Source organism: Falco rusticolus, chromosome 1, assembly GCF_015220075.1.
Source record: "Falco rusticolus isolate bFalRus1 chromosome 1, bFalRus1.pri, whole genome shotgun sequence".
In the NCBI taxonomy this organism is placed as follows: Eukaryota; Metazoa; Chordata; class Aves; order Falconiformes; family Falconidae; genus Falco; species Falco rusticolus.
Genome location: NC_051187.1, coordinates 95,417,261 through 95,441,944, shown reverse-complemented (window position 1 = coordinate 95,441,944; position 24,684 = coordinate 95,417,261). Strand labels below are relative to the sequence as shown.

The window sequence follows — 24,684 nt, the reverse complement described above, 5'->3', positions numbered from 1 at the left end:
TCCTCTTTCAAAAAAAAAAAATATCTGGTACTATAATGAGGCTATCACATTTACGGTAAAGGAGAGTGAGCAACCCATGAAGGCAAAGAGTGACAGCTAGACCAGGGAAGAAGGCTATTCGGAGACTCAGTCAGGCCAATACAGAATCCTGAAAGGAGACAGGGATGAATGTAGCATATTTCAGCAAGCAGTAAAAAATTATTTTTAATCAAAGTTAATATCTACCAGTTTCTTTTCCCATATAACTGGCATTGAGCATATTCTCATTGGATAGGGCACCAGGTTTCAGGCATTGGGTGTCCACGTTCACCTACAGTCTTGGTCAACTTCTTGCAAATCAAGAAGCAACTGGCTGTCAGACAGACCTTCATAAAACAAGCTATCATTACAGCATTTCTTGGTACCCTCTTGTCCTTCAGCTGCACAGAAGAGCAAGGGTAGTTTTGCAACTTTCAAAATTTTGCCAAAACTTCTGAAAGGTGGTTAAGGTACCACTAACAATTTTCCATGTACATGTTCATTCCCTTTGATTTTGGCAAGGTATCCTGCTGAGATCTGGGCTGTCACCATCATAAGCGATACTCCAAATGTATTACACTGTCTGCACTTGGATGCCAAGATGGAAGAGAATCCAGACACTCAACACTGATGTGGCTGAAAGCAAGCAAAAGGACAGCACAGCGCTAGGTGGGAAAAGTCAGTGGGCACAGTATATTGATTCATAGAGCAACTGAACGCAGAGACAAATCTATTTGCAAATTAGCATCAAGATTTGGCAATGGCACTCAGTCATCATGACTGGAGCAGCCCTGATCATGCAAGAGGACAGGACAGATGGGCCATCAAGACATCAAGCACTCAAAGTATAGGAAAATAGCTAGAGGACCAACAACATACTATAAAGAGGAGGCGTGACAGAACAAAGTGTCCCAGCATAACTCCCATGTTAAACTATATCTTTTCTCAACAAAAATAAACACTGTGGAGAAGTGATCCAACTATACTGAAATGTGGAACTCCATCAGGTGAACACATTTTTTTATCCTGTTGCAAACAGTTCTACAAATAACTTTACACAACCTAAACATTTTTACAGGCTATCCACCATAACTTCTCTTCAAAGCCTTTTTTGTTTAGGTTAAGTATGTATTCATATATATACACATTTAGCAATCTCCTCTCCATACCTTGTTCATACCTCCTGGTACCTCCTAAAATCTTTTCTCATTCCCAAATTTGTCAGAGTGGGGTAGAACAGGGTGTCAAGAGCTCTCAGAGCATTTATTACATTCATTATGATTCTGCACATGTGCACAATGTTTTTAGCTTTTATTGCTATTATTTCCCAAATTACAATAAAGCACACTACCCCATACATAGTCCAACTTCAGCAGAAGTAAATTCAATGAAAGCTAATAAATATTCACCTTTTCTCACATAGCCCATTCTGCCATAACTAAATTTTATCAGGATCAAGCCAACTTGTTAAAAACCACTTCAAGCACTACCACAATCATTTCAACATAAACACTCTCTAAACACTTAAAATCCTAGAAATTTAAGGGAGTGATTTTGGTTTTGGCTTACACATTCCTGTAACAGAAAGAGGAATCATGCTGAGCATAACTAAAGAAATTTCAGTAAGTGTAAAACCCTGATTACATTGACAATTTTCCAACCCTTCTACATTTCTACAGCAATTACATTACGGAAACAGTATTGTGAACTAACTTATACAACTAAAAATAACCTAGCAGTTGAAACAGAGAGCTTCAATTGGCCTCATACAGGAATAAAGAACTTCAAATGTTATGTTCTCCTACAAGATAAGCAGGATACATTTTTAATAATAAAATTATGTTTTAATACATTTTCTGTTTTATTTGAATATAAAATTAATGCTGCAAATAGAATACGCATACACAAGGCAAAACATGTAATTACATTACTAGACAAAAAAAATAACCTGCGAATCAAGCTTACATTTCTTCTGAACTCCATAATCTGTTCAACATATACACAACTGGATTCAATTTAAAATTCACTGTACTGCAAATGTTACTGCTGAACCATTTAAACCAAAGTACAAACCCTTTCAGGAGGGTATATAAAGCCCTTTGTTAAATACAATGCATGAAACCAAATAGTTAATTATCTATGATGACTCATGAGCCTACATTTATTTGCTAAGTTTTATTAAGTAAAGGCTACATTTCACAAAAACATTCTCCTTCTTAATTTGATCTTTCACTTAAGTAGGAATCAGTAACAATTTCTTTTTTAACTGTTGGAGAAAAATGTCATGAAAAGAATATTCTCAGGAATCTTGCAAACCATTCACTCCACAGAAATTATCGTAAGATGTTTACCTGTACTCCATTTACTAGCACACAGTTGGGCAACACCCCAAGCCCCAAAGCAAGTTCCTCTCCTTCTTTGCCCAGTGCTTGCAGTCTTGTGAAGACCCTAAACTCTCACTTCAATTAGTATTTTCTTTAAGTCTTTCTGGTACTAGTCACAGTCTCCTCAAAGAGTGATGGCACAGTCCTCTCCTCTGGACAATCATTCTGATCATGATACATTCTAGCAATCTCCTCTACATACCTTGTTCATACCTCCTAGTACCTCCTAAAATCTTTTCTCACTCCCAAACTTGTCAGACTGGGGTGGAACAGGGTGTCAAGGCTGATTCTTATGCTTAAGTTACCACTTTCAGCCAAATTTGACAGCCATTATCTTGTTTTTCTACAAGGTCTCCTTCAAGTTGTCCCACCACAGACATACCTACAAGAAACAAATCTGAAAACATCTACACAGAAAATGCCCCACGGGACTCCTAGTATTGTGAGTTTTCCTCATTCAAATTAAAAACACAATCTAAAACCTTTATCTTTCATTTTAGTTTCTCTCCTGCTTTAGAAAAGTTCTTTAGGAATAAACTGCTGAGGGTTTGCTTGTTGGTTGGTTTTCGCGGTTGTTTTCTTTTTTTCTAACTTTACTTGTTATTTGCCCCTGGCCACTAGAGGTTCCAGGCAACCCAGAGCCAGACTGATTTCTATTAAAGATTTGCAGAGGACAAAAATTAAGACTGATTAATCTTAACTGATTAATAAAGCCTGATTTCCTTCAAACATAATGAAAAACAAAGTTTCTATATTTTCCGCAAATGAAAATGTGATAAAAAGGTAGCACTTTTTTCATGGTTTGTTCCATTTTTATTGTCAGTTCACTGACAAAGATTTTCTCTAAAACAAAATTTTAGTAAGATTTCACAAAAAAAAAAAAATTTCAAACTGCATTTTGTGATTGAATATGTCTGTGTCTCAGTTTTTCTAACCACCCCTAATTTTTACCTTAAACACATTTACAATTCAGAAAGCGAAGAGAAAAATTAAGACAAAAGCAAGCAAATTTGGTTACAAAGTCACAGTGAAAGCTGTGCCTAAGAAAATGAGATCAGATTTCTCCTCTGATATGCCAGCAGCAATGCTACCTGTTGAAAAGCTGCTATCTAATATTTTGGCCCTTTGTAACTGTTATTCTTTACTTTCAAAGGCACTACAAAATATGCTTAGAAGACATTCCAAAGCAAATGACAGGCATGTTTATACGCTTTCCTGCATTAATCTCCTTGTATTAACTGCAGCCACATTATCAACATACCAAAACTCAACCCACAAAATCAACCTAAAGTTTATTTTCCAAATCATCACTAACAAGAATATGACCCTATCTCTACTTCAGCCTTCGGGACAAAAATGTGATTATCTTGGTATCCCCTGAGCTCAAGCTGTGACAAGCAAATCATTTGGTGCCCATGCCAAACTTATTTCAAAGAGACTGTGTATCACAGTCTTAACACTAGTTAGGGCTCTCAGTGACAGTCAAGCATAGCACTGGTGTGATTTGTTAATAACCACAGGGCTACTGTATCACCTCTCACAAATAATGTCAAGATACTGTGTTTTCCCCAAAATTCTATGAACTCATGAAAGAAACTTTCCATTTTGAGCTCTCCTTCCTAGAAATTAAAAGAGATTAATTTACAAAACAGTTTTTGTTAGCAGTTAAAACACTGTTTCTGAGACTAGATGACCTCTCAAAAATTTCAGGCAATATTATAATGGACCTTAAGATCTGTTCTGACTCTTATAATTTCAGAGATGCTAAGCATTTTTGAGGAATCAGTATCAGCAACATTGTTTTCTGCATTGACAGATAAAGAGGAATTTTTGTAAAGGCAAAATACAACTGCAGTGCAGCTATCCAAAACAATAGGTAAGTTTTATTTTGAAAAAAAACACAGTATGCATCCCCCAAAACAGCTTAAAATCACCTAAAAAGGGAGCACCCGTAGATCAATACTTCAGCCAGTGCAGAACAAGCATTGTTCAGAAACTGGTAACCAGCAGATGGAAAAAAACCCATCACATCCTATCAATGAACTGTAGTTCAGGTGTGATGCACAGCAATAGCAAAGAATTCATATTTGATAATGCAACTTCAGAACTACCCCGTGTAATGGGAGGGAAATAAAGCATTAATTTAATAATGTAACAAAATTCAGAAACTTTCAGAATTACGTACAGCTACTATGGGATGGACAAAGACAGGGAACTCGCTGACAGGGCCTTTGCAACTGCATACCAGAGCAATAATATCACTATATAAGCATTATAAATAAAACAAGTCTATACTGTACATGAAAGAACATAAATGCAAGCAAGGTCAACAAAAAATTCAGTAAAGGAGAACATACAGATTCAGGGTGTACATTTGGCCCTATTAATTTAAAATACAAGCCCCAAAAGATGACTCTTTACATTGAAAAATCCTCTAGTTGATGTATCTATAAACTTTCCAGTCTTTCAGATCACTACACTGAACTATAGCTCTGATTTAATCTTCTATTACAAATACTTCAAATACCTGCTCTAAAAATCAACCTGAATATTTGTTGCCCTGTTTATTTTCTTTTTCCTTAGCACTTCATATGACTAAAATAATCTTCTAATCTATATATACCCATGAGTTTTCTTCTCCAAGAAATCAGTAAAACTGTTTTTCAAAGCTATCGTGACAGATTCAGCTGTGGTCATTACACTGTTTTATTTATTTTATAGGTTACTTTATGCTTTGATTATGCAGAGTTTCTGCTTGTATTGAGTAAATTCATACGCTATAGAGTCAAGGAGGGATTTAGGCCTTAACTATCCTTTCAGACATCAGTCATCACCATAGAAAGACACTGCTAAGGTCCTCAGAGTGTCCACCTGTACAAAACAGCCATCCACCAGCAGCATTTAAACACCTCACCAAGTCCTGGCAACACCAAGCTTCCTCATGTTTCAAAACAAACATGCAAAGTATTAAATGACTGTGAAATCAGATCTCACAGGAGAGAAAAACAAAAAGAATGAATGCAGAGATAAGTACATACAGGTTTTATCACAATCAGTAACAAAGCTGTTAAAAGAGAGTTCTGTTTACTGCCTTTATTGAGGACAATCTCTTGAACCTGACCCTCCACACCTCATGTAAAGCTATTTGGGATGCTGAATTCCCCAACACTTCACAGAACCCAACATCTCTACTCTTTTATAATGCCAGCCCCCTTCAAGTCATGCAAATTTGCTTAATCACATATTCAGAGAGCAGTCAACCAACAGGAGTAAAGCAGACACATATATTTTAAAAAGCATTTAGAGTCCAAATCAGCAGATTTAAAACCAAAACAAACCAGAAAGGGCATGCAGTGACATCAGTTGCTATTCAGACACTGAGTCACATTCAGAGAAGAAAATCCCGTTTCATTTAAAAACCCAACAAAACTAAGGCAGATAATGGACACTGTACCCTAAAAAAATCTGTATAATTTTAAGCAGTTTGTAATAAAAAGAAAAATAATTCCAAGATTTTATAAAACCCAATCCAAAATATTTCAGAAACGCACAGTAATTGTTATAGGACCACTGCTATATTATTATGGTCAGGAAAACTGACACAATTTTAACCTGAAACATCCTAAATGAAGTTCAGCTGAAATATGACAATCTGCACTTGAAACCAGGCAAGTTACTAAATATAAAAAAGCAATTCTTTTCCCAGCTACAAAAATGCACTTTCATGGGCGCGTTTCATTTTATTGTCACTGCCTTTCACGAAACCCTCCTTTTCTCAGGGGCACTCCGGAAGAGGCGGGGGTGGGCGGTATTTAAACCTTCCCAAATTAGCGATTAAAAGAGAAAAGAGATTCATTTTAGGCACTATTTGAAGCAATGAGATTTCAAGAGGACAGTCTTCACATTCCATGCGAAATGCTTCAGTCCCAAGGAGAAACTACAAGCACAGCTCTAGAAGCCACCCAGACAGCCCTCCGGCCCGGTCGGGGAGGGAGGCCCGGCGAAGCCTGGAGCCCCCTGCCGCCGGTGGAGGCCGCACGGGCCGGGCCGGGGGCGACGACCGGGAACAAAGCGCCGGGGAGGGGGAGCGGGAAACGGAGGCGGGCCTGGGGGCACAGCGCCAGGTTGGGGCTCACCCGGGCCTGTCGCTCCAGCTGGGAGTGGAGGCTGGAGCCCTTCAGCCGCTGCACGATCCGCGCTATGGTGAGGGACAGCCCGCTGTCCGGGTCCAGCATCGCGGCGCGTGGGCCACGCCCGTCGCCGGGCTGCCGCACCGGGCCGCTTTCGCCGCGACACCCCGCCGCGTTCACCGGCGTTACCCGGCAACGGCGGGAGCGGAGGCGGGCCTCAGCCGCTGCGTCCGGGTGGAAAGCGACGCCTCCCAGAAAGGTTCCCAGCCGCACGATGGGGACTTGAGCGGGACAGCGCGCCCTCCCCTGCCCGGCGTGGCGCAGACCCCCGGCCGCTCAACTCAGGAGCCCCCAAGCTGTCCCCAGAGCCGGGGAGGCCGCCCCGGTGGTGCCTTCAGCTGCCGCCTCTCCCTGGGCACCTGACAGGCTTCCTCCAGCCCACGGGCCACATGCCACAGGGCTGGGCAATGGTTGCCTAAAGCTCTGGTGAAAATCTCACGCGGTGCTTCTGTTTCCTAAACAAACGTTTATAATGTATCATGGCTAGAAAGGATGTCAGAAATAAGCGTAAGGAAAGCCTACATGTGGGTCTTGGGCTTTAGCTGCCCGGCCTGAGTGCCAGCACCTGGCCATGCCAGTGTGGGAGACACCCGAAGGTGCCCAGCCTGCCCGCTGTGCCCTTGGGCTCTGCCGAGCCTGCAGGGAGACCTGCCTCATCCCCGCAGCTGTGTGGCCGCTGCAGCCTGGCATGAGTGTCCAGCTGCTCTCCCGGTAGTGGCAGGTTCCTGACAGCAGCCTGCAAAGGCATTTGTAGCTGCTGTCCCTCGGCAGTTGCCACCTGCCAGGCCAGGTGGGCTGTAACGGGCTATGCGCATCCCAGGTCTGTCTTAATAATGAGTTAAATAATATCTTACATCATCATTACTTACAACTTCATTAACCAGCCTTGTTTTGCCTTGGAAAGGACTAAGCTTTCCCTCACAACCAGCCATTGCGCCTCGGCTGAGCTGCTGCAATCAGTAGCTGTAGGGCAGCATCTTCGTCAACTGCTTCTAGGCCAGGGCTGACGGTGAAAGGGCTTGAAACTCATTTCAGCGCGGTCAGAAATATTAGCTTAAAAACATCTTTAGCTGTGGTTTAAGTGGCTTTGCACCAGTGTGACATAGACAGATTCATGTCATTAGAACCTGAGAGAGAGTTTTAACAGCTGTTTTTTAGGGTCTGAGGTATCACATCCAGATGGTGTGAGCAGGAGATTGAGCCACGAGGCTCCCTTCTGTGTGCTTCTGGCAGGGGTCCACAAACTACGTCCCGCGGGCCGGATACGGCCCCCCAGGGTCCTCAATCCAGCCCCCGGTATTTACAGACCCCCCCGCCTCCCCCCGCCAGGGCTTGGGGGGGAACCCAAGCAGCCGCAGATGACTGCCTGCCACTGCATCCGCGCGCTGGCCCCCTGGTTAAAAAGTTTGAGGAGCCGTGTTCTGGAGGAATACTGCTCGACCTGTACTCAGGTGAAGTTTTATTGCGCTCTTGAATATGTTACCCCTGCCTGCTCAGTATGGTGAGGCATTAATTCAGGCTCTGTACCAGGAGCAGGCACAGCCCTTATTTAAGCACAGCAGCTGTGTGGCGCTATATGCATCTCGTTGAGTGATGTAAATGCAAGGAATTTTAATCCACTTAGTCCTTCAGGGGAAATCTATTCCTATGTGCATCAGTAACAGGACCATGTAATCAAATTCTCACTTAATAAACTAATTTACTAAGCTGAAATGCTAATTTTGAAATCCCAGCATAATTAATAAATAAGCTAAGAAAGTTCAAGGAGGTAACATGGAAAAACTGATTATTGACCTCCAAAGCCTAGCATTAATACTTATTTTCAGCTCTGAGGATGGCCATGCCTCTGTAAAACAAAGAATGTTTCAAGATTCTGAAACATCAGGTTGTAACTTTCACTGCTGTGAGTGACAGGTGAGGAAATGAAGATAGGTGTCATCAGTTAACTTGCTAGGAAAAACAACTAGATGTAAAAGGTATAAAACTGAACTCATCTGTCTGCAAACTCTTTTGACTTATCTGTGAGAATTTCTGGATAAAATAAGTTTTAAAAAAGAATAGTAATAGAAGATCAGAAATAAAAGTTCTTTAACCAACTGTAGAGAAAACTGAAGTTTCTCTTAGTCATTTATGCTAACTCAAAAAACTGAGGAGAGCTTGCTTCTCGATTCATGGAGAGCACAGGGAGATCAACTGCCCAGTTGTCCAGCAATGCCCTTCTGATTTACAAGTTTTCTGACATTTCTGCTCTTACATGCATATGTGAAGTCAGGGGCAACAGTGAGCACATTTTTTTTTCCTCTGTGTATTGGGAGTTAATGAAATATTTGCCTACATTTTCAACTGAACAAGCATACAAAGTATAGTAGCTTTGCATGCTAGTTCATAATAAAATTCTGCAAAGAGTTCACATGAAGACAGTATCTCTCCTCGATATTTTTTATTTTCATTGAGGAGGATTATTTGTGTAGGAACTTTGCCTGCTCAGACAAGCACATGGAAATAACCAGGGCATGCCACTAAGCTCCACAGCTCAGTGTCTGTAAGTCCAGGGTTTTACATTGCAGCTGCTAGTGTGAGCGTAAGCCCTTCCCTCTTGCCTGGCACAGTCCTCAGCAGCATTTTCTTTTCCAGTTTTTGGGAGAACCTGTGGACTGCCACAGGGATGGCAATCTCACATTGCCTTTGGCAAGTATGTTATTTATCAGGACTGCTTGATATGTGGGGACTCAGGCTTGTTACATTACTACTGGTAGCACAACATGGTGTCTGGCTGGACACCATGGTGTTTTCCGTTCTGTGGTCTGCAGGGACCACGTTCAGCCAAATGGCAGGTTGTGGAGAGGGACAGAAGAAGTGACATCTTACTGATAAGAAGTGTGAGTTCCCCTGCTCCTGGGGAATATGGGGAGATGATACATCAGGTGAGTTTCATGTGCAATGCATAAGACTTTGCAGGTCTGCAAAAGCCATCCGTATCTCTATAGGTCAACAGGAGAAAAAATTAACGTTGGCTACATATGAAGAATTTCCCGGAGTTGACTACCCCTGCTCCAAATCTGCCTTTGTTGCTCTCTGCATGTGCACATCTGTCACTCTTCATTCCCTGTTTTTCTAGACTGTTTCCAGTCTGGTTTCCATCCTCCTATGCACTAGGTTTCTCTTTGGTCAGTTACATCTCCAGTATGGGCAGGAAAACTTGTAAATACCAATCAAACCTAAAAAGCAAGGTGATATAAAGAGATAATCTTTACAGAATATCACTGAGGGCTATTAACAGCTTCTTGTGAATCCTTACCATATCCAGTGAAGCAATCTCATGCTTAAGTGCCTGCTTCTCTTTTGTCTCCTTACAAGGACCTTACTGCATAGCAGCTTGAGAAATGCAGGGTCATTGTTAAAAAAAAATAAATCACTTGAATGACAGGCATTGGCAGGAATCTCAACCAATTCTTTAGCCTGTCCCCCTGGTATCACATGACTGGCTTAACTTGGTTCGTGTGATAAGTGCTTGACAATTACTGCTTTTTCGTCATGATTTACTTTTAAATTATAAGTAACCAACTGCGGTACAGACAGTGTAGAGTGGGTTTATGATGTCCAGTACCACATACTAGAGGCAGCTTGCTGGTTTTATCAGAAGGTCTGGTGTAGTTTTTCTGTTGTTTTGGGGGGGTTGGGGTTGGTTTCTTTGTGGTTGTTGTTGTTGGTTGGTTGGTTGGTTTTTTGGTTTTTGTGGTCTTTCCCTCTCTTCATCTCAGTCCTACACCCTTGAACACCAATTCCCTTCTTCTTTGTATTCCACCTCCATTTACAGCTGCAGTGCTCTACAGTGTTACACCTTTCTTTAACGTGTTTTGTGTCAAGTTACTGCAGTTAACTGTACCTGATACTTGTATCCCAAGTGTCTTTCATTTATCTGCCACTGCAGGTCTGGAAAGCATCAACAACTTGGCAAGGGAAAGGAAAAATTACAGTCAGTATCTGATATATTTCAGCCATACTCTCTCCATCTTTCCCCTGGTGGGTTTTTGATTGAGGGGAGGATATGACACAACAGATACATCATACTGTCATATTTAAGGCCACATGAGACAAAATACATTTTAATGCTTCCAAATTATTTGGAAGACCAGTTTATTTCCTGGATTGTAAAGGCAGTCAGTAAAAAGGAAAAACATCCAAAGGATGCACTGAGTGCCTGGAAGCTTGGCTTTTTCCATACACTATGTATGGACCAGGCAGCGCTATCTGCAGGTATCACCAAAGGAGGCAGTCGCCTGGTATAACAGAATAAATGATGAGGGAAGTCAACAAAATCCCAGCAATGTTAATAAAATCCCAACAGTCCCAATCCCCAAATCCCAGCAGTCAAGAAAATCCCAGCATTTTCAGTCAGCTGCTCCCAAGACACTCTTCCCCTAAGCCATTCACAACACTCATGCTGTCCTGATCCCATCTTCATCTTTCATTTTCTTCCTGCTAGAAGTGCCAAGTCATGAAGTCTCCTCTTAAGGCTACTTTCTCTGCTGGGGGAACAGGGGTGGGGAGGGACTGGAAGGAAGATGCTGCCCCTTTACCTGTGCTGGGGGCGGGTGCATTCATGCAGGCAGTGCTGGCAGGGTAAGGGAACAAGGTATGGTGCAGAATAGGATTAAGTATGCAATCATTGTCACTTATTACTGTAGAGAAGCCACGTACCTTTCCTTGACACCCTGCATAACAGGGAGTTAATGCTTTCCAGGTGGAGCTACATATTGCATTCACCCTGACAATGTATCATAAATATTGTGTAGGTCTCCAAGTTGTTCCTTCTGTTTTTGTCCTACATGAGACACTGCCAGGAGAATGACAGCATGTGCAATCCCTAATGGCAGACTGGGTTGTATGTAAGGATGGCTGTGTCCCGATCAGCCAAGTGCCACAGAAACCCAGGTTTAAAAAGAAACAACCACCACCACCCCCAAAAAAACCCAACAACAAATTTGTGTGCCAAAACAAAAGGATAAGATATTAAAGGGGAAAAAAACCCCAGACTCAAACAAAAACCACACACATCCTTCCCATGCCCAAAGTGCTCTGTATTTGCCTTCCTTCAGACAGGAAAACAGGGCATTTTTATACCCTCTCAGGTAAACTGGATTTTTGTTGTTGTTTTGAATTTTTTTATCTAAAAATCTACTTCTTTCCAGACCTTCATTTCTTCTTTCTCCACTTGGAACCATTTTAACCCAGGAGAGTTTAAAATCCATAACCCTGATCCTTCATCTCAAGCCATTAGCAGAACTTCTCTTGTGACCTAAAGCATCAGGTTCAAACAGCCGCTCCCTGGATTTCTCATCCAAGCACATTCTTTCAGAGAACATCATGTTCGGTCCTTTGCTTAGTGTGCTCACTCTTTATATTAAACTAATGTATATTAAACTTTAATCTCAGTTATGGGTCAGTCCTGCAGGTTCACCTTTATAACAGCCACTGCTTTCCTTGTGCAGTCAGAACCATGAGCTGATAACAGAGAGGCATGACAAAAAAGAAATTTCTGTCACTGCCTCACCCTCATCAATTTCAAGCTTTATTCAAATTACTGCACAAAAAGTGACAGTGCATATTTTGACAAGTTTCAATACTTTATTTAAAATAATCAGTATCTGTGGAGTAATGAGATTTTTTTGCCCAAATACCACTGATGCAATCTGAAGAATGTAGGAAGCTTAGGTGATGTACTTTCACTTATCAGGGAAGAAAACGTCTCTTATTTCAGACTACTGTTCATGAGAAGTAATATATTTTATCTAATACGTGGCTGAACTTGAGAGCTAGACTTTGACTACCAATGACATCAAGGATTATCAGTCTAGTTCTAGGAGTTTCACATTGCTTCAGTACTTGATTTTAGGTAATTTCCTTCCGGACCTTGGCTTTGCTTTAGATAGGTATAAGCCACATCCTAGAGAGGATCATGTATGTCAGATCATAGTATCTATTACTGGTAATTTTTTTAGTAGCATTGCTGAGTCATAGCAGCAACTGTGAGTTATCAGTTATGTAAAACAGCTAGCATGCACAAAGTTCCTAATTTCTCTAGTGTTATTAGATTTAGTCTATTATTCATGTGTTTTATTATTAAACAAGTGACATGGGCTTTAGCAGTAACATTCTGTATCATTTGAAGAAAAACACATGCTGAATCACAAATACAGTTTATTGCATAAATAGTGCATAAACTGAGTAGCTTATGCACTTGAAACATGGGATATATTTTAGATCTTAATTTTAAATTGTATATTCACCTATCAGCAAGTCTGTCAGGAAATTTACATAACAGTTGTATGTATCCAAACCTTTTAAAAGACAGGACTCAACATTCATGAGCAAACATTTTCCCAATACACACATAACAGCTTACTTTAGCCACTTCTTTTAAGGTTCTTACAAACTTTAACCAATTGGTCTGTGAGCAAGAAATCTAGTTAAAAGAGCAGTCTCAGGAGATTCTTAGTAAACATCTACAGGTCAGAGTTTACCAGTACATAGATATGCTAGAGTAAGATTCTGTATTCTTTTCAAAGCTATTGATTTCAGTGAGGCTATGTGATGTAAATACAAGCAGAACTTGGGTTTTGTCTGTGACAGGAAGTATTCCCTTTTTCAAAATATCTAAAAAAATATATGTGGTGGGGTTTTACATCTACTATTTAAAAATATCAAACCCTCTGATCTTCTATTTATGTATTACAGAGTATTGAGCATTACTCCACTGAAATAGCTTCTTGAAAACATACCCTACTTATTGCAGTAAGGGAATTTGTCTTCTGTTGGCAATGTAATAAATGTTTTAAGGTAGTCTGTTATACTTTTGTTCACTGCCTGGAATATATACAATTTATTGCAGAGTCATGTCAGTATGTGTTGCAAGTCTTCAACAACCAGCAGGTCACCTTGAATACGTTATTTAGTGTCTAAATCATAGCCTTCCTCTCCTTAATCATTAAGAAGTAGACCTATAAACTTAGTGGAAGAACAGGATCTTTCCTTGGGTATCAGTTCTAGGCATTTTTTATTTTTCTGATTAAGATTTGATGACAATTGAAGTGGATTAATGCTTTTCTGTTTTTTTAATATGAAGGTTTAGTAGGCTGACTGGTTTCCTTGTTTGTTGTATTTTCAAACAGAGGATTCATAAGTGAAGAATAAATCAAAAGGAGCTAGAAACTCTTGAGGGTTTTTGTAATTCTTTCCTGAAGGTTATGTAGTTGGAACATAACCAGATACCCTAACTGTTAAAAGGAGCACTCTAGTTTGGGTTGCAGAGATCCTTACTTCCATTACAAGGATTTTTCACATATTTTTTACCTTGACTTCTGTTTCCTTAAGCTGATGTCTGCTCAGAAAAAAAAAAAAAAGACATAAAAAAATGATTGCTTTGTTAATTAACAGGTTACAGGGCTGAATCTTGTAATCTATATTGCAACATGTTCCAAAAAAGACCAGGAAGGAAAATTAGAAAACATTCACAAAGATCACAGTGCTCAAGGGCTGAAGAAAGGTTGGAATTTTTTGTATTCATTGCAAAAAAGAAAGTGAAGAGACAAGTTATGAAGCTGGTAAAGTAGTTTAGCAAAACTCTACAGATTTGCCCTAGCCGAGGCTATCAGTCAGTAATATGAATGAGGAATCATATAGCGATGTAATTGGATGAATATGTAATGTCAGAAGGATAACTGTGATGCATTAGGCAGCTAAGGTGCTGTCTAAGAAATATTTTAAAGCCAGATTTTCCCCAGTCCAGCTCCAGGAGTCTACATGCTTGACCTGAAGATTGTCAGTAGCTTGCCATAGTCCATCCTCCTCATGTGGGATGCCTCCCTACCTTCCCTAGTGACTTTTATCATTAATCACTTTTGTTCTTCATAGGAAGGACCCCTGCAGCCAACATTCCTATCCACTCTTTGACAAAGGACACATTTTCTAGAGAGATGGGATAAAAGGTGCTCCCAGCATTAAAATACTTAATTGGAATCGTTCAGCAGTGGAAGGACTCACCTTCACTTATGAAATTAGATTAATAATAATGGCAGCATAATAAAGGTTTAGATCAAAGAGGTGACACATAAGGCTGTCAACCCATAGGTACTGGCATATGGGAAAATAATAGCAAGAGATGACACTGATTCTTTGAAGGAAGCTACTTTCAAAACATAGTTAACTTTTTTTCCCCAAATATAACTGTGAATGTTTACAACAAGAATATGAATGGGGCAAAGACTTAAAATACCCTATAGAGCAAGTTTGATAAGGGATTCAGAGAAGAAAATGTATGTATGCATATTGATTTTATAATCAAATATTCACTTAGAAAAACATTTTGCTTTGGCATCATTATGCAGTGGTTTAGGACACCAAAACCTCCAAATATCCATAGCCATGCAATGGTTTTGACTTCAATGAACTTTAACTGTGACATGATTTAATAAACTTTTTTATTATTATTATTTGAAATATTAAAAAAAAAGAGTATCCTTATGCAGTAAGGTACTACTAGCTTTTATAACTTTATCCAAGAGGCACAAGTCTTTGAGATCTAACTATTTATTTACTCCTTAGAAGTGGAAATAATACCCCTGCTGAAAGTACTGAATACAGCTCAGTTGCATGGCCTAAGGGATAAATGCTCCAGACTTAAGGTACTATTTGCAAATACAGTTTTGGTTAAGTTGGCTTAAAGGAGGTGAAAATGCACATAGGTAGGAAAGGCAATAGCTGAAGAAGCACTCATGAGGATGCATCAAAGAAGGAACAGAGGAAAAGAAGTCATTATCATGTCGCTAATTGAACGAGCCACTGTGTAATGAACAGGGTGCCAGGAAAAGTGTAAGCGAGGAAAAATCCTGGTTTGTTCTCATTCTTCTGTACTCTTCAGAGAAATAGACTTTACTATCTTCTTGATCAGTAAGCTGATATCATCAAAGAAATATCAATTTTATTGACAGTTTCTGCTCAAACAGCATTAAATCTGGAAAGCCTTGGATAATTAGTAACACGTCAGATCAGAAGAACAAAAGTTTAGATTAGATAAAATTGTATATGACCTACCACACACTCTTTCTTAAAACAGAAGATCAAAAATTATTTTTAACCATTTTTAGCATGATCTGATTTTTCAGAATTGCTTTGAATATTTCCCACAGAATCCAATTTTAAATTTCCAGCTTTCTCTGTATAAGGTCTGGTAATGAGATATTCCAGTATGAAATGACTCAGTTTAACAGCTAATGAAATAAATAGTACTTTACTTTTTATTTTGCTAGAGCATTCCCATTTGACTTCTAATAAAAACTTTTATGAGCAGTCATTGGGAATTAAGTGAAGACTTTGGGGAGGTCTGTCTTCACAAAGTATAAAATTGCAGCTGACACTTCTGGCTTTCTAACTGAAATGCTAATGAAATTTTAGGAGACCAGATCACTGTGAGATTATGGTTTGAACAAAATTGTACTTCTGCTACTGCTGGATTTAAAACCAAAGTGAGTGAGAGTCAAATCTGGGAGCATTTCACTAGCATATCACTTAAAATATTATGAAAACCCTTTACTTGCTCCAGCAACTTCTCTAGGCAAAGCTTGTAAAAATAAAATACTAATTGTTGCTGACCTTTTATCATGGTCTCCTCAGAAATACCTTTCCTACTTCAATTGTATCATTTTCCCCACATTGTAGGATTGAAAAGTGAATGCATTAGAATAAAATAAAAACACTGGGAAGAAATAAGGTATCCGAGAAGTGACACGGTAGCCACAATTTATATGATCTGTGACTGTTTTGCACTGCTGTGTCTGTACAAAGCATGCTTAATGCCAGTTGATTACAGAAAGGTCCAAACCACTATGGATGAAACTGCAAATGTGAGTGCAAGATAGTGACTTCAGACACACAAAAAATTATTAAAAGAAATCATCCATATCAGTTGCAAATTTTCAAGTGTTTGTTAAAGCAAATAACGTTTTTGTATGTGAGGATTACATCCCAAAGATCCAACTTCTGATACGTTTCTGATTTATAAGCCTCTGGATATTTAGGAATACCATAGCATCCTAACTGAGTCTGGCGCTATCAAAAAAGGAGCGTAGAGAATTCAGAGCAGAATTTGTCCTTGGACTTTTGTTTCTCCTTTCTTTTGAGAGTTGAGTCTTCTCCTTGGCAGTTTTAAAACAGTTTTGTAATGTAAGCAAAGATTAAACAACGAAAATTAATTTAAAACTTGCATGCTTTCAGTCACATTAACTCCCTGCACAATGTAATGTTGTATAAACACGAGCAAATAGTCCAAACTACAGCAATTGTTCCCCACAGGGTGTTTTCTTAAGAACTAAATAGACAAAAGCATGGCAAGTAAGGCCAATAATACTATTGTTTAACAGCCCATCTGTGCTGGAACTCTGCAAATTATTATTTTCAGTGTTTCAGTGTTGGAATAACGTTTTGAAATCACTCTGTATGGGAATACTATCCAATACTGCCAGTGCATCTCAGCACAATAGTTGAAATAAATCATGTTGTCACTATGGGTTTGACCTGCCTCTCTCAGTTACTCAAAAAATTATAACTGACCGTTTTCTACAACCTGTTATTAGACAGAATCATACCTATCAATGAAATCCAAAATGCAAAGATAATTTGTCTTATTTACAAATAAAAATAAACATTCCAGAAATGAAGACCTAGGACAGGGTAAATTGTCTTAGGTCCCAAAGGTCTCCCTGTACCTCATCTTACTTGGTTCAATAATTAGTCCAAACTCTTCCTAGTTAGCAGAGTTCCAGTTAACTGAAAAAATTGGCCTGGAGATTGTCACTGTAAAAGAACAAGAGTCAAACAATAAAATAATTAATTGTATACAATGAAACACATAGCCATGAACCTAACTTAAAATCTTACTTTCATTCTGGTAGCCCCAGAACTTGAAGGCGACAACCCATCTTTTCACTGTCTGAGTACCCTTCTGTGCAAAATCACAACAACAGAAAACGTGCAAAATGCTAGGCATCAGGCCATCTTTTACTCTTCTCTTTATTAGATCAAAATCCTACTTGGCTTAAGTACTTTCACGGAGGGAGTATTGTGTGGGGATTGCTGGTCGGGGTTTATAGATGATAGTAATTGTCTTTGTTGTACCAGTAGTAATGGTAGAAAGGTCTTCTAAAGCAGAGACATTTTGCAATATATTCTAAAATATTATATATAGCTCTGGATATCTATTTCATAACTAGATACCCTACTCCAAATACTTTATTTCCTGTGCTCTTATTCATTACCCTCACTTCATGGTCTGAATTTTCTCAAATTACTAAAATTCATACTCAGAATTCAGTTGTTGGTAAGAGACTTAGCCTATTAACTTTGAAATAAGTGAGGCTACATGCTTCTCTTTAGTTACTGAATAATAGAAAATTTAACAAAATATAACCAAATTGTATGTTCAATTTCTTGTGCAGACTTGTACAAATTTATGTCAAATCAGATGACTTCTGTTCACAGAAAGTGTATGATTCCTATAAAAACAGAAGCTTTCAAGAACTACTGTTGTTGGTTAAATTAATTCTTCTTATGTAAGCGTAATTTTCAGTATTTTTCTGATGGACACGCTTGCTACCCATAGCTTAGGTTCCCTTACGCCAAGGATTATAAGATTCTTGGGAACTCAGATGTCAATGAACAAATTTCAGTAGTATTACCTTTAGGGTATTTATCATATGTTACAGAAACTGATAGCCCTCCAAAAATGTAGATGTCAGATCAGATGTCATGAAACACAAAGTAGCTTCTCTCCATACATAATAAGACACATAAACTTTGGAATCTTTAATTAAAGCCCTGGCTTCAGTTATGCTGGTACCAATTTATCCAATAATACATCAGCTGACTTCCTCTATTTCCTCCCTACTAACTGCACAGCCAGTCTCTTAATGACTTAGTTGGTGTTGTTAAAATAATATCTCTTTATCTAATTCTGTGGAAATGTGAAGATCTATTTGATCTTAACGTCATGAGTATAGGGTGGCTTTCCTTGAGAGCAGAGCTGTCTGACAAATATAGCACCGGCCCAAGTCTGAGGAGACTGCCTTCCTTCTCCTGACTCTTCCACTGGCCCACTGAGTGGCCTGTGCCAAATAGTTCACTTTCTTGTGCTTCATCTTTTTCATCTTTAAACTGAATTCATATCAACTGCAATTAACATAACTACCTTCTTTCATATACTTCTGAGAGATCTACTTATGGGAAAAACAGTAGTGACTCTTCGTTATGTGCTTAACTGGAATCTTCAAAAGACAAGACTACAGGTCTTGGCTGTTACAGGTTGGGGTTTATTTAGCAGTCTGTACTGGTTTTGAGCTTTATTAAGGAGTTGAGTAGTGTCAAGAAAAGTTGTACCATTTTGTTCTTGGCATTATAATCAATGGGGCCGTTTCTGGTGGCAGCCACTGATGTTTTTACCTGTTTGTTACAAACCGTGTCATGACTGTACCTCAGAAGACAGGCTCAGGCGACTGGTACCTTAGAACATGTGATGGATTTTGACTTTGACTGATGCTGCTCTAGTATGCAAAAATATGCTCAAAGGAGCCTATTAATAGTACCAACACCTGATGGTGTTAAGATAAACCAAAAAAGGTCACCTCTTGGGCCATGTGTTGATGCTGGCAAGTTGGCATGTGGTCCTAGCAGCCACAATGTAAGGGTGTGCAAGGCTGTTTCCTTCCATCTCTAGCTTGAATCCTGAACCGTTTTTTCTAGCAAACTAATATATTCACAGGGCGAAGAAAAAATCTAAGGCTGTACAACCCAGTGTATGGCCTAGTAAAGAAACAAGCAACTTTAAAAAATATCTATGTTCCTCTTCATGGGTTAGTATTAAATTCTCATAAGCACATATGCATCCGTTATGTAAGCCACAAAAAGGAAAAGGGTCGGCTTCAGTTCTTCAGCAAGCATTGTTATAATTTCTGCCCTCATTTTTAAAAATTAGTTAGAAGTCTAGGTGTATGGAGAGAGGAGATGAAACTGAGCCTAGAGACAGGCCAACACTGGCTGAGAGAGAAGTGCCAGCAGGAGTTACAACAGGCACGATAAACCATGCAGGAGGAATGAGCGAATAATGATTCATCCCAGACCTTACTAAAGGTATCTTATTGGCTGTCACAGGGTGTCAGGAGGATTTTTATGTGATCTTGTGTTATACTGGACAGACTATTTACACATATTTCTTTGAAGAAGTTTCCCTAAACTTTATACAACACTTGCATAGCAATCTCTGGAGCAAAAATGGACTTCTGGCTGTTCTTGCATCCAGAAAGCCCACAGAAACTTGGACCTGAAGACTTACAGAAACAATATGCTTTATTCGTCCTGTTCATCAGCGAGCCTTGAACATTGTACAAAAGTCACAGCCATCACCTGGGAGGCCTCATTTCTTCTCTTCTGAGGAAGATGGTATGACCGGCTGACTGGATGTCCATGAAGGCATCAGGGCCAGCTGTAATGTGTCTCACAGGTAGGTCAGGTGGATGATACTGCAAACATCCAAAAATTTCAAATACTATGAATTGGCACTCCAAAAGAAAGAAAAAAGTGACCCCCAAAATAATTTAAAAGATACCTTGAGAGATGTCCAGATGGATCATCCATCAAGTGGAGTCTTCCAGGCATTTCTTAAGCTACATGTCACAGCACTGTCATACATGACCACTGGAGATGCACTGCAGTGGCAGAAAGAGCACTTTGTTTGCCTTTGACCTCCTCTATATTGCTGAATACTATTTCAGAAATCATTCATGGTACAACAAAGCGCTCTGAAATAAATTTCATCCTTATTGAATTCAGATGAGTATGCTATAAACTGGTCTTAATTGCAGTTACTGTGAGACACTGATAGGACTCAAGCTCAGATCACCTTGGAAAAGCTTAAAATAAATGTGTTTCTGAGAATTTTGTGTGTTCTCCAAGTGTGGTCTCATCCAGATCTGTTGCGACGGAGGGAAGACACAGTCACTCAATATGAGTGATCAGCAGACTTCGTTTATTGTCTCTTACAGTCACCTTTTATGCCTTCTTATAATTAGCTCATACATATTACAAAAGTTAAGCTCATTATTGGTTAGTTGCCTAAATACCACGCCCGCCCCTTGTTTCTCTTCTGTAGTTTTCTGTTCCCACCTGCAACATTCTTTTCCCACCGAAATCTTCCTGTTACTGTGTAACAAGGACAGCCAAAGACAGTGTATTTTGCTTTACTTCAGATAAGCTGAGAGCGATGTGCATTTTTGTCCAGCCAGCTGGACTATGTCTATGTGACTCTTTTCAGCTAGCCAGTTATCCACACAGATATCCCTGTAGTTTGTATCTGTGTAACTCCACTGAATCAATTGCCTGATGCCAGCATAAACCTGGCAAATGAGAACAGAAGTAGACCATGGCTTCCCATATGCATTTCTTCTCATTCATGTATTTTATTTCATTTGCCAGGACAAAAAAGACTTGGCAACAAACCCAAAATTATTTGTAGGTTTCACACAAGATAAAGATAAGCTTTTCGAAATTCATTATTTTACAAGTGGAGTTTCTATTTAAATTTAAGTAAAGATCTTTGTCAGATTAATGAAAAAACAGAACAGATGCTTATTCTTCAGGAAGAAGAATGAGGCAACTATAAATTGATGTGGTTTGCTTTTGGACAAGAAAAGCAATATACACTTAACATGAAATGACATAGCACAGCAACTGTTTTGGCTGCAAAGCCAGTGTGTTCAGTATTTGACATTATAGAGGAAAAAAAGGATTATGATTAAAATGAAAAAATAATTGAAATGGCAGACTCTTTTGTTATTATGGATTAATGAGCCTCCTCTTCTTTGAATACAGGGAAAAATATTTCTGTTTACTTTTCTTTAAACTGTCTACACAGCTACACTATGGTACCTAAATTACTTCTTAATTAACAAAACCATATTTTATTAATAAAAGAAGTTCTTGCCTAAAACTTCCAACATCCCAAATAATGCATGATTAGGTTCAAGTGGGGTAGACGTTCAGGATTTTGTTTCTCCTAAATAATAAAAGTACATCTGTGATTAGCAAGCATTTAATTAAAACAGCATCCTTTTCCTCTCGCTTAAAGCTTGCAGGGAGACAAGATGATACTGATCTGGGTGGAGAGTGATCTATCATGCAATTAGCTAAATGGAATGGGAAGAAATTATGTGAAAAAGACAACTCAGAACTGTCCAAACGTTAAGATTATTAGCTGTACATTTGAGTAAATCTATGCAAAAAAATGCCTAGAAGACTCCAGCTCTTTGATCTACATAAGTTTCATGCAGAAATCCACTCCAAAGGGGGAGTCAAGAGTTCATGGTAAATTTTTACTCATTTAGTCTGGCAATTTAACCAGCAGACGCTGAATCCAGCTCAGCCCAGGACCAGATGGTATTCATCCAGAACTTCTAAAGGAAATGGTAAAATTATTAAACATGATGTGTCATCTCTTGCTTAGAACTACATTGTTGCCAGAGAAAAAAAAAAGTGCAAATGTGATGCCAGTGTTTATAAAAGGCTCCAAGGGAACTAAACCCTTGGAATTATGAGCCACTCTGTATGCCTGGCACCCACAGAAAGGAGAGCTGGTGGAGACAGTAATAACAGATGAAAATCTCTGGACACAAGGTCTGCAAAAATTTTGTAGAGGAAAGCTACACCTTACAGATTTAGAGAGCTGGACATGTGAACCAGCTGATCCAGTTTGTTTCAAATAGTAACTACACAGTTACTAGGATTTGCATGCGATAGCATTCCCTCACTCATTCCGCACTTGGTTTTGGTTGAAATTAGTACCCTCTGGAGCCAGTCATAGCTCAGTACTTACCCTCAACCCTTCACGTCTATGCTCCATGTGCTACCTCCCATCGCTATGCTCTCCGCTCATTTGCCACCTGCACAGTATGCCTCTATGCCAAGAGGCTTCACAGAGCAGGCTGCACCCACGGCACTTTGGTCCATTTTGCATTTCTGCTGACTACATGAAGCCTCTGTCTGTGGCTGATGGCCTCGTTGGCTTCAGCCCTCTTGCGTGTGCTTAAGAAGCCCATCTTGACACTGTAGTGGGCCCATCCCTTGGGAGGAGGCTAGGTGAGGGGCTTTTACCCTCTTGAGGAAGCTGGTCCTTCGCACGGTTGAGACCAATGTGAGAGACATGCGCTGGCTTTATAGTGTTTGTTGTTACTGACCTGCAGCCCTGGCCAGCCTCAGAGCACACTGCTCTCTGACAGTTCCTTTTCCATGTGGCAGGGTCATGGCAGGCTGCTATACACACAGCCTGGCACTGCCACCGTCACCACCAGTGGGCTTGCATTGGGAAGACATGAATGGCAAGGGATGAAGTCGTCTGCTCACATGTCATTCAGGACAATAAGCCTGACAAGTGTCATCTGAATTTGCACATCCAGAAAAAGTGAGCTGCAATGTAAACATGGCTCTGGGCTACCTTTGCAAAAGTGGAAAGGAAAGGTCTGATTTCCTTCTGTCACCAGTGAAAAAAAACCATCAAAAAGGCACTCTCTCCTGAGGCTGGCAATCAGAGGCAATTACTTGGAAACCAAGTTTGTGGCATCCATAAGCATCACGTGGACACAGAGCCAGTGAGCCACAAGTACCTGATGATTCAGTTGTGGCGATGCTGGCAAAGGTCCTGATAACTCAGGAGAACACATGCTGAGTTCTTCAATGACATGCATGCATGTTTCAGGCTTTGTGTTTGGTTTCTTTAGCTGAAAACATTGTTCCCTCATGCTGTGGGCACAACCCACATCACTGAGCTGCTATATCAGTTTGTGGTTTGTTTCTTCTTTCCTTTTCTAGATGGAGCTTCCTAAAGCCTGGGACGTTTTAAACATGTGACTATCCATGTTCAGAGGTAGTCCTGGAAGACTTGGTCTGGGCTGGGGGAGCAGAGCTGGCGTGGATATGCTTGCCAGAAAGAGCTAGGAGAACCATGGAAGCAGGAGTTCAGGAGCAATTTTTAACGTCATGGATAAGGAGACAATTGGTCTGGAGTGAAACAGGAAACATCATGATTAGAAGACTGGAAATAAAAATTAGGAATGAAAAGTAGGAGTGAAAGGCAATTATGAATGGAGCACCACAGGAAGCTATGCTGCAGCTGTTCACCTCTTTCATAAATGCTCCAGGAGATGGGAAGAGGGGTGAGGTAAAAGAGCTTTCTGTGATGCTAAGTCATTCAAGGAGAAGAGAAGCAAAAACTGACTTTGAAGAACTGCAGAAATCTCTTTATGGTAAAAATGGGAGAGTAAAAATCACTGCAAAGCAGAAAACAATTATAATTTTTCACAAACAGTGTAGGGCTCTAAACTAGATATTACTATGCAGGAAGGAGATTACTGAATTTACACTAGGTTTTCCCATGAAAATATCAGTTCAATTCTCAGTAGTCATCAAAAAAGCAAATAGGATTACAGGAATTATTAGGAAAGGAACAGGGGAAGTAACAACACAGAAAGTCAATATGCCATTATTTAAATCCTTCGTTCATCTATATGTGTTAACATCTGTGAAAGACTGTAGAATAACTAGGAAAAATTTTAGACCTGGGCCATGATGCTCATAGAAGGTATGAAACTACCTCTTTACAAAGAATGAATAACCAACCTGATACTCCTCAGATATGACAAAATTGTAACAAGTACGGAGGAGTTAACTTCAGAATAATAATTCACCATCTGTCATGATACAGTGAGAGACGATAGCCCCACTGTAATCTTTCTGATTGTAATGATCCTCCTAATGATCCCCCTATTCCTGTCTTCCCTCCTGATCACTATGCCTCCCCAAGACCTTCATTCACTCTATTTCTTCTCTTCTTTTTAACCAGGTCCTGAGACTTCATGGAAGACTCTATGCAATCCAGTTTAGCAAGTCTGGAAGTCCAGCAGACGATGGCAAGTGCACAGTCTCAGTCTATATTTGACAACATAAATAAAAATTAATCTTTCTATTTAGTGTAATGTTGCTTCCTCAGGAAGTTA

At 39.7% G+C, this 24,684-nt stretch overlaps 1 protein-coding gene across 1 annotated transcript in view; it reads right to left on the bottom strand.

Moving 5' to 3' along the window:
- Positions 1 to 6,698, bottom strand: part of TBC1D19 (TBC1 domain family member 19) — a 53,440-nt gene extending 46,742 nt beyond the window's left edge. The window contains exon 1 of the mRNA XM_037390797.1: positions 6,539 to 6,698. Coding sequence (XP_037246694.1) covers positions 6,539 to 6,637 — 99 coding nt within the window. The 5' untranslated portion in view covers positions 6,638 to 6,698. The remainder of the gene's footprint in view (positions 1 to 6,538) is intronic.
- Positions 6,699 to 24,684: the final 17,986 nt, after the last annotated feature.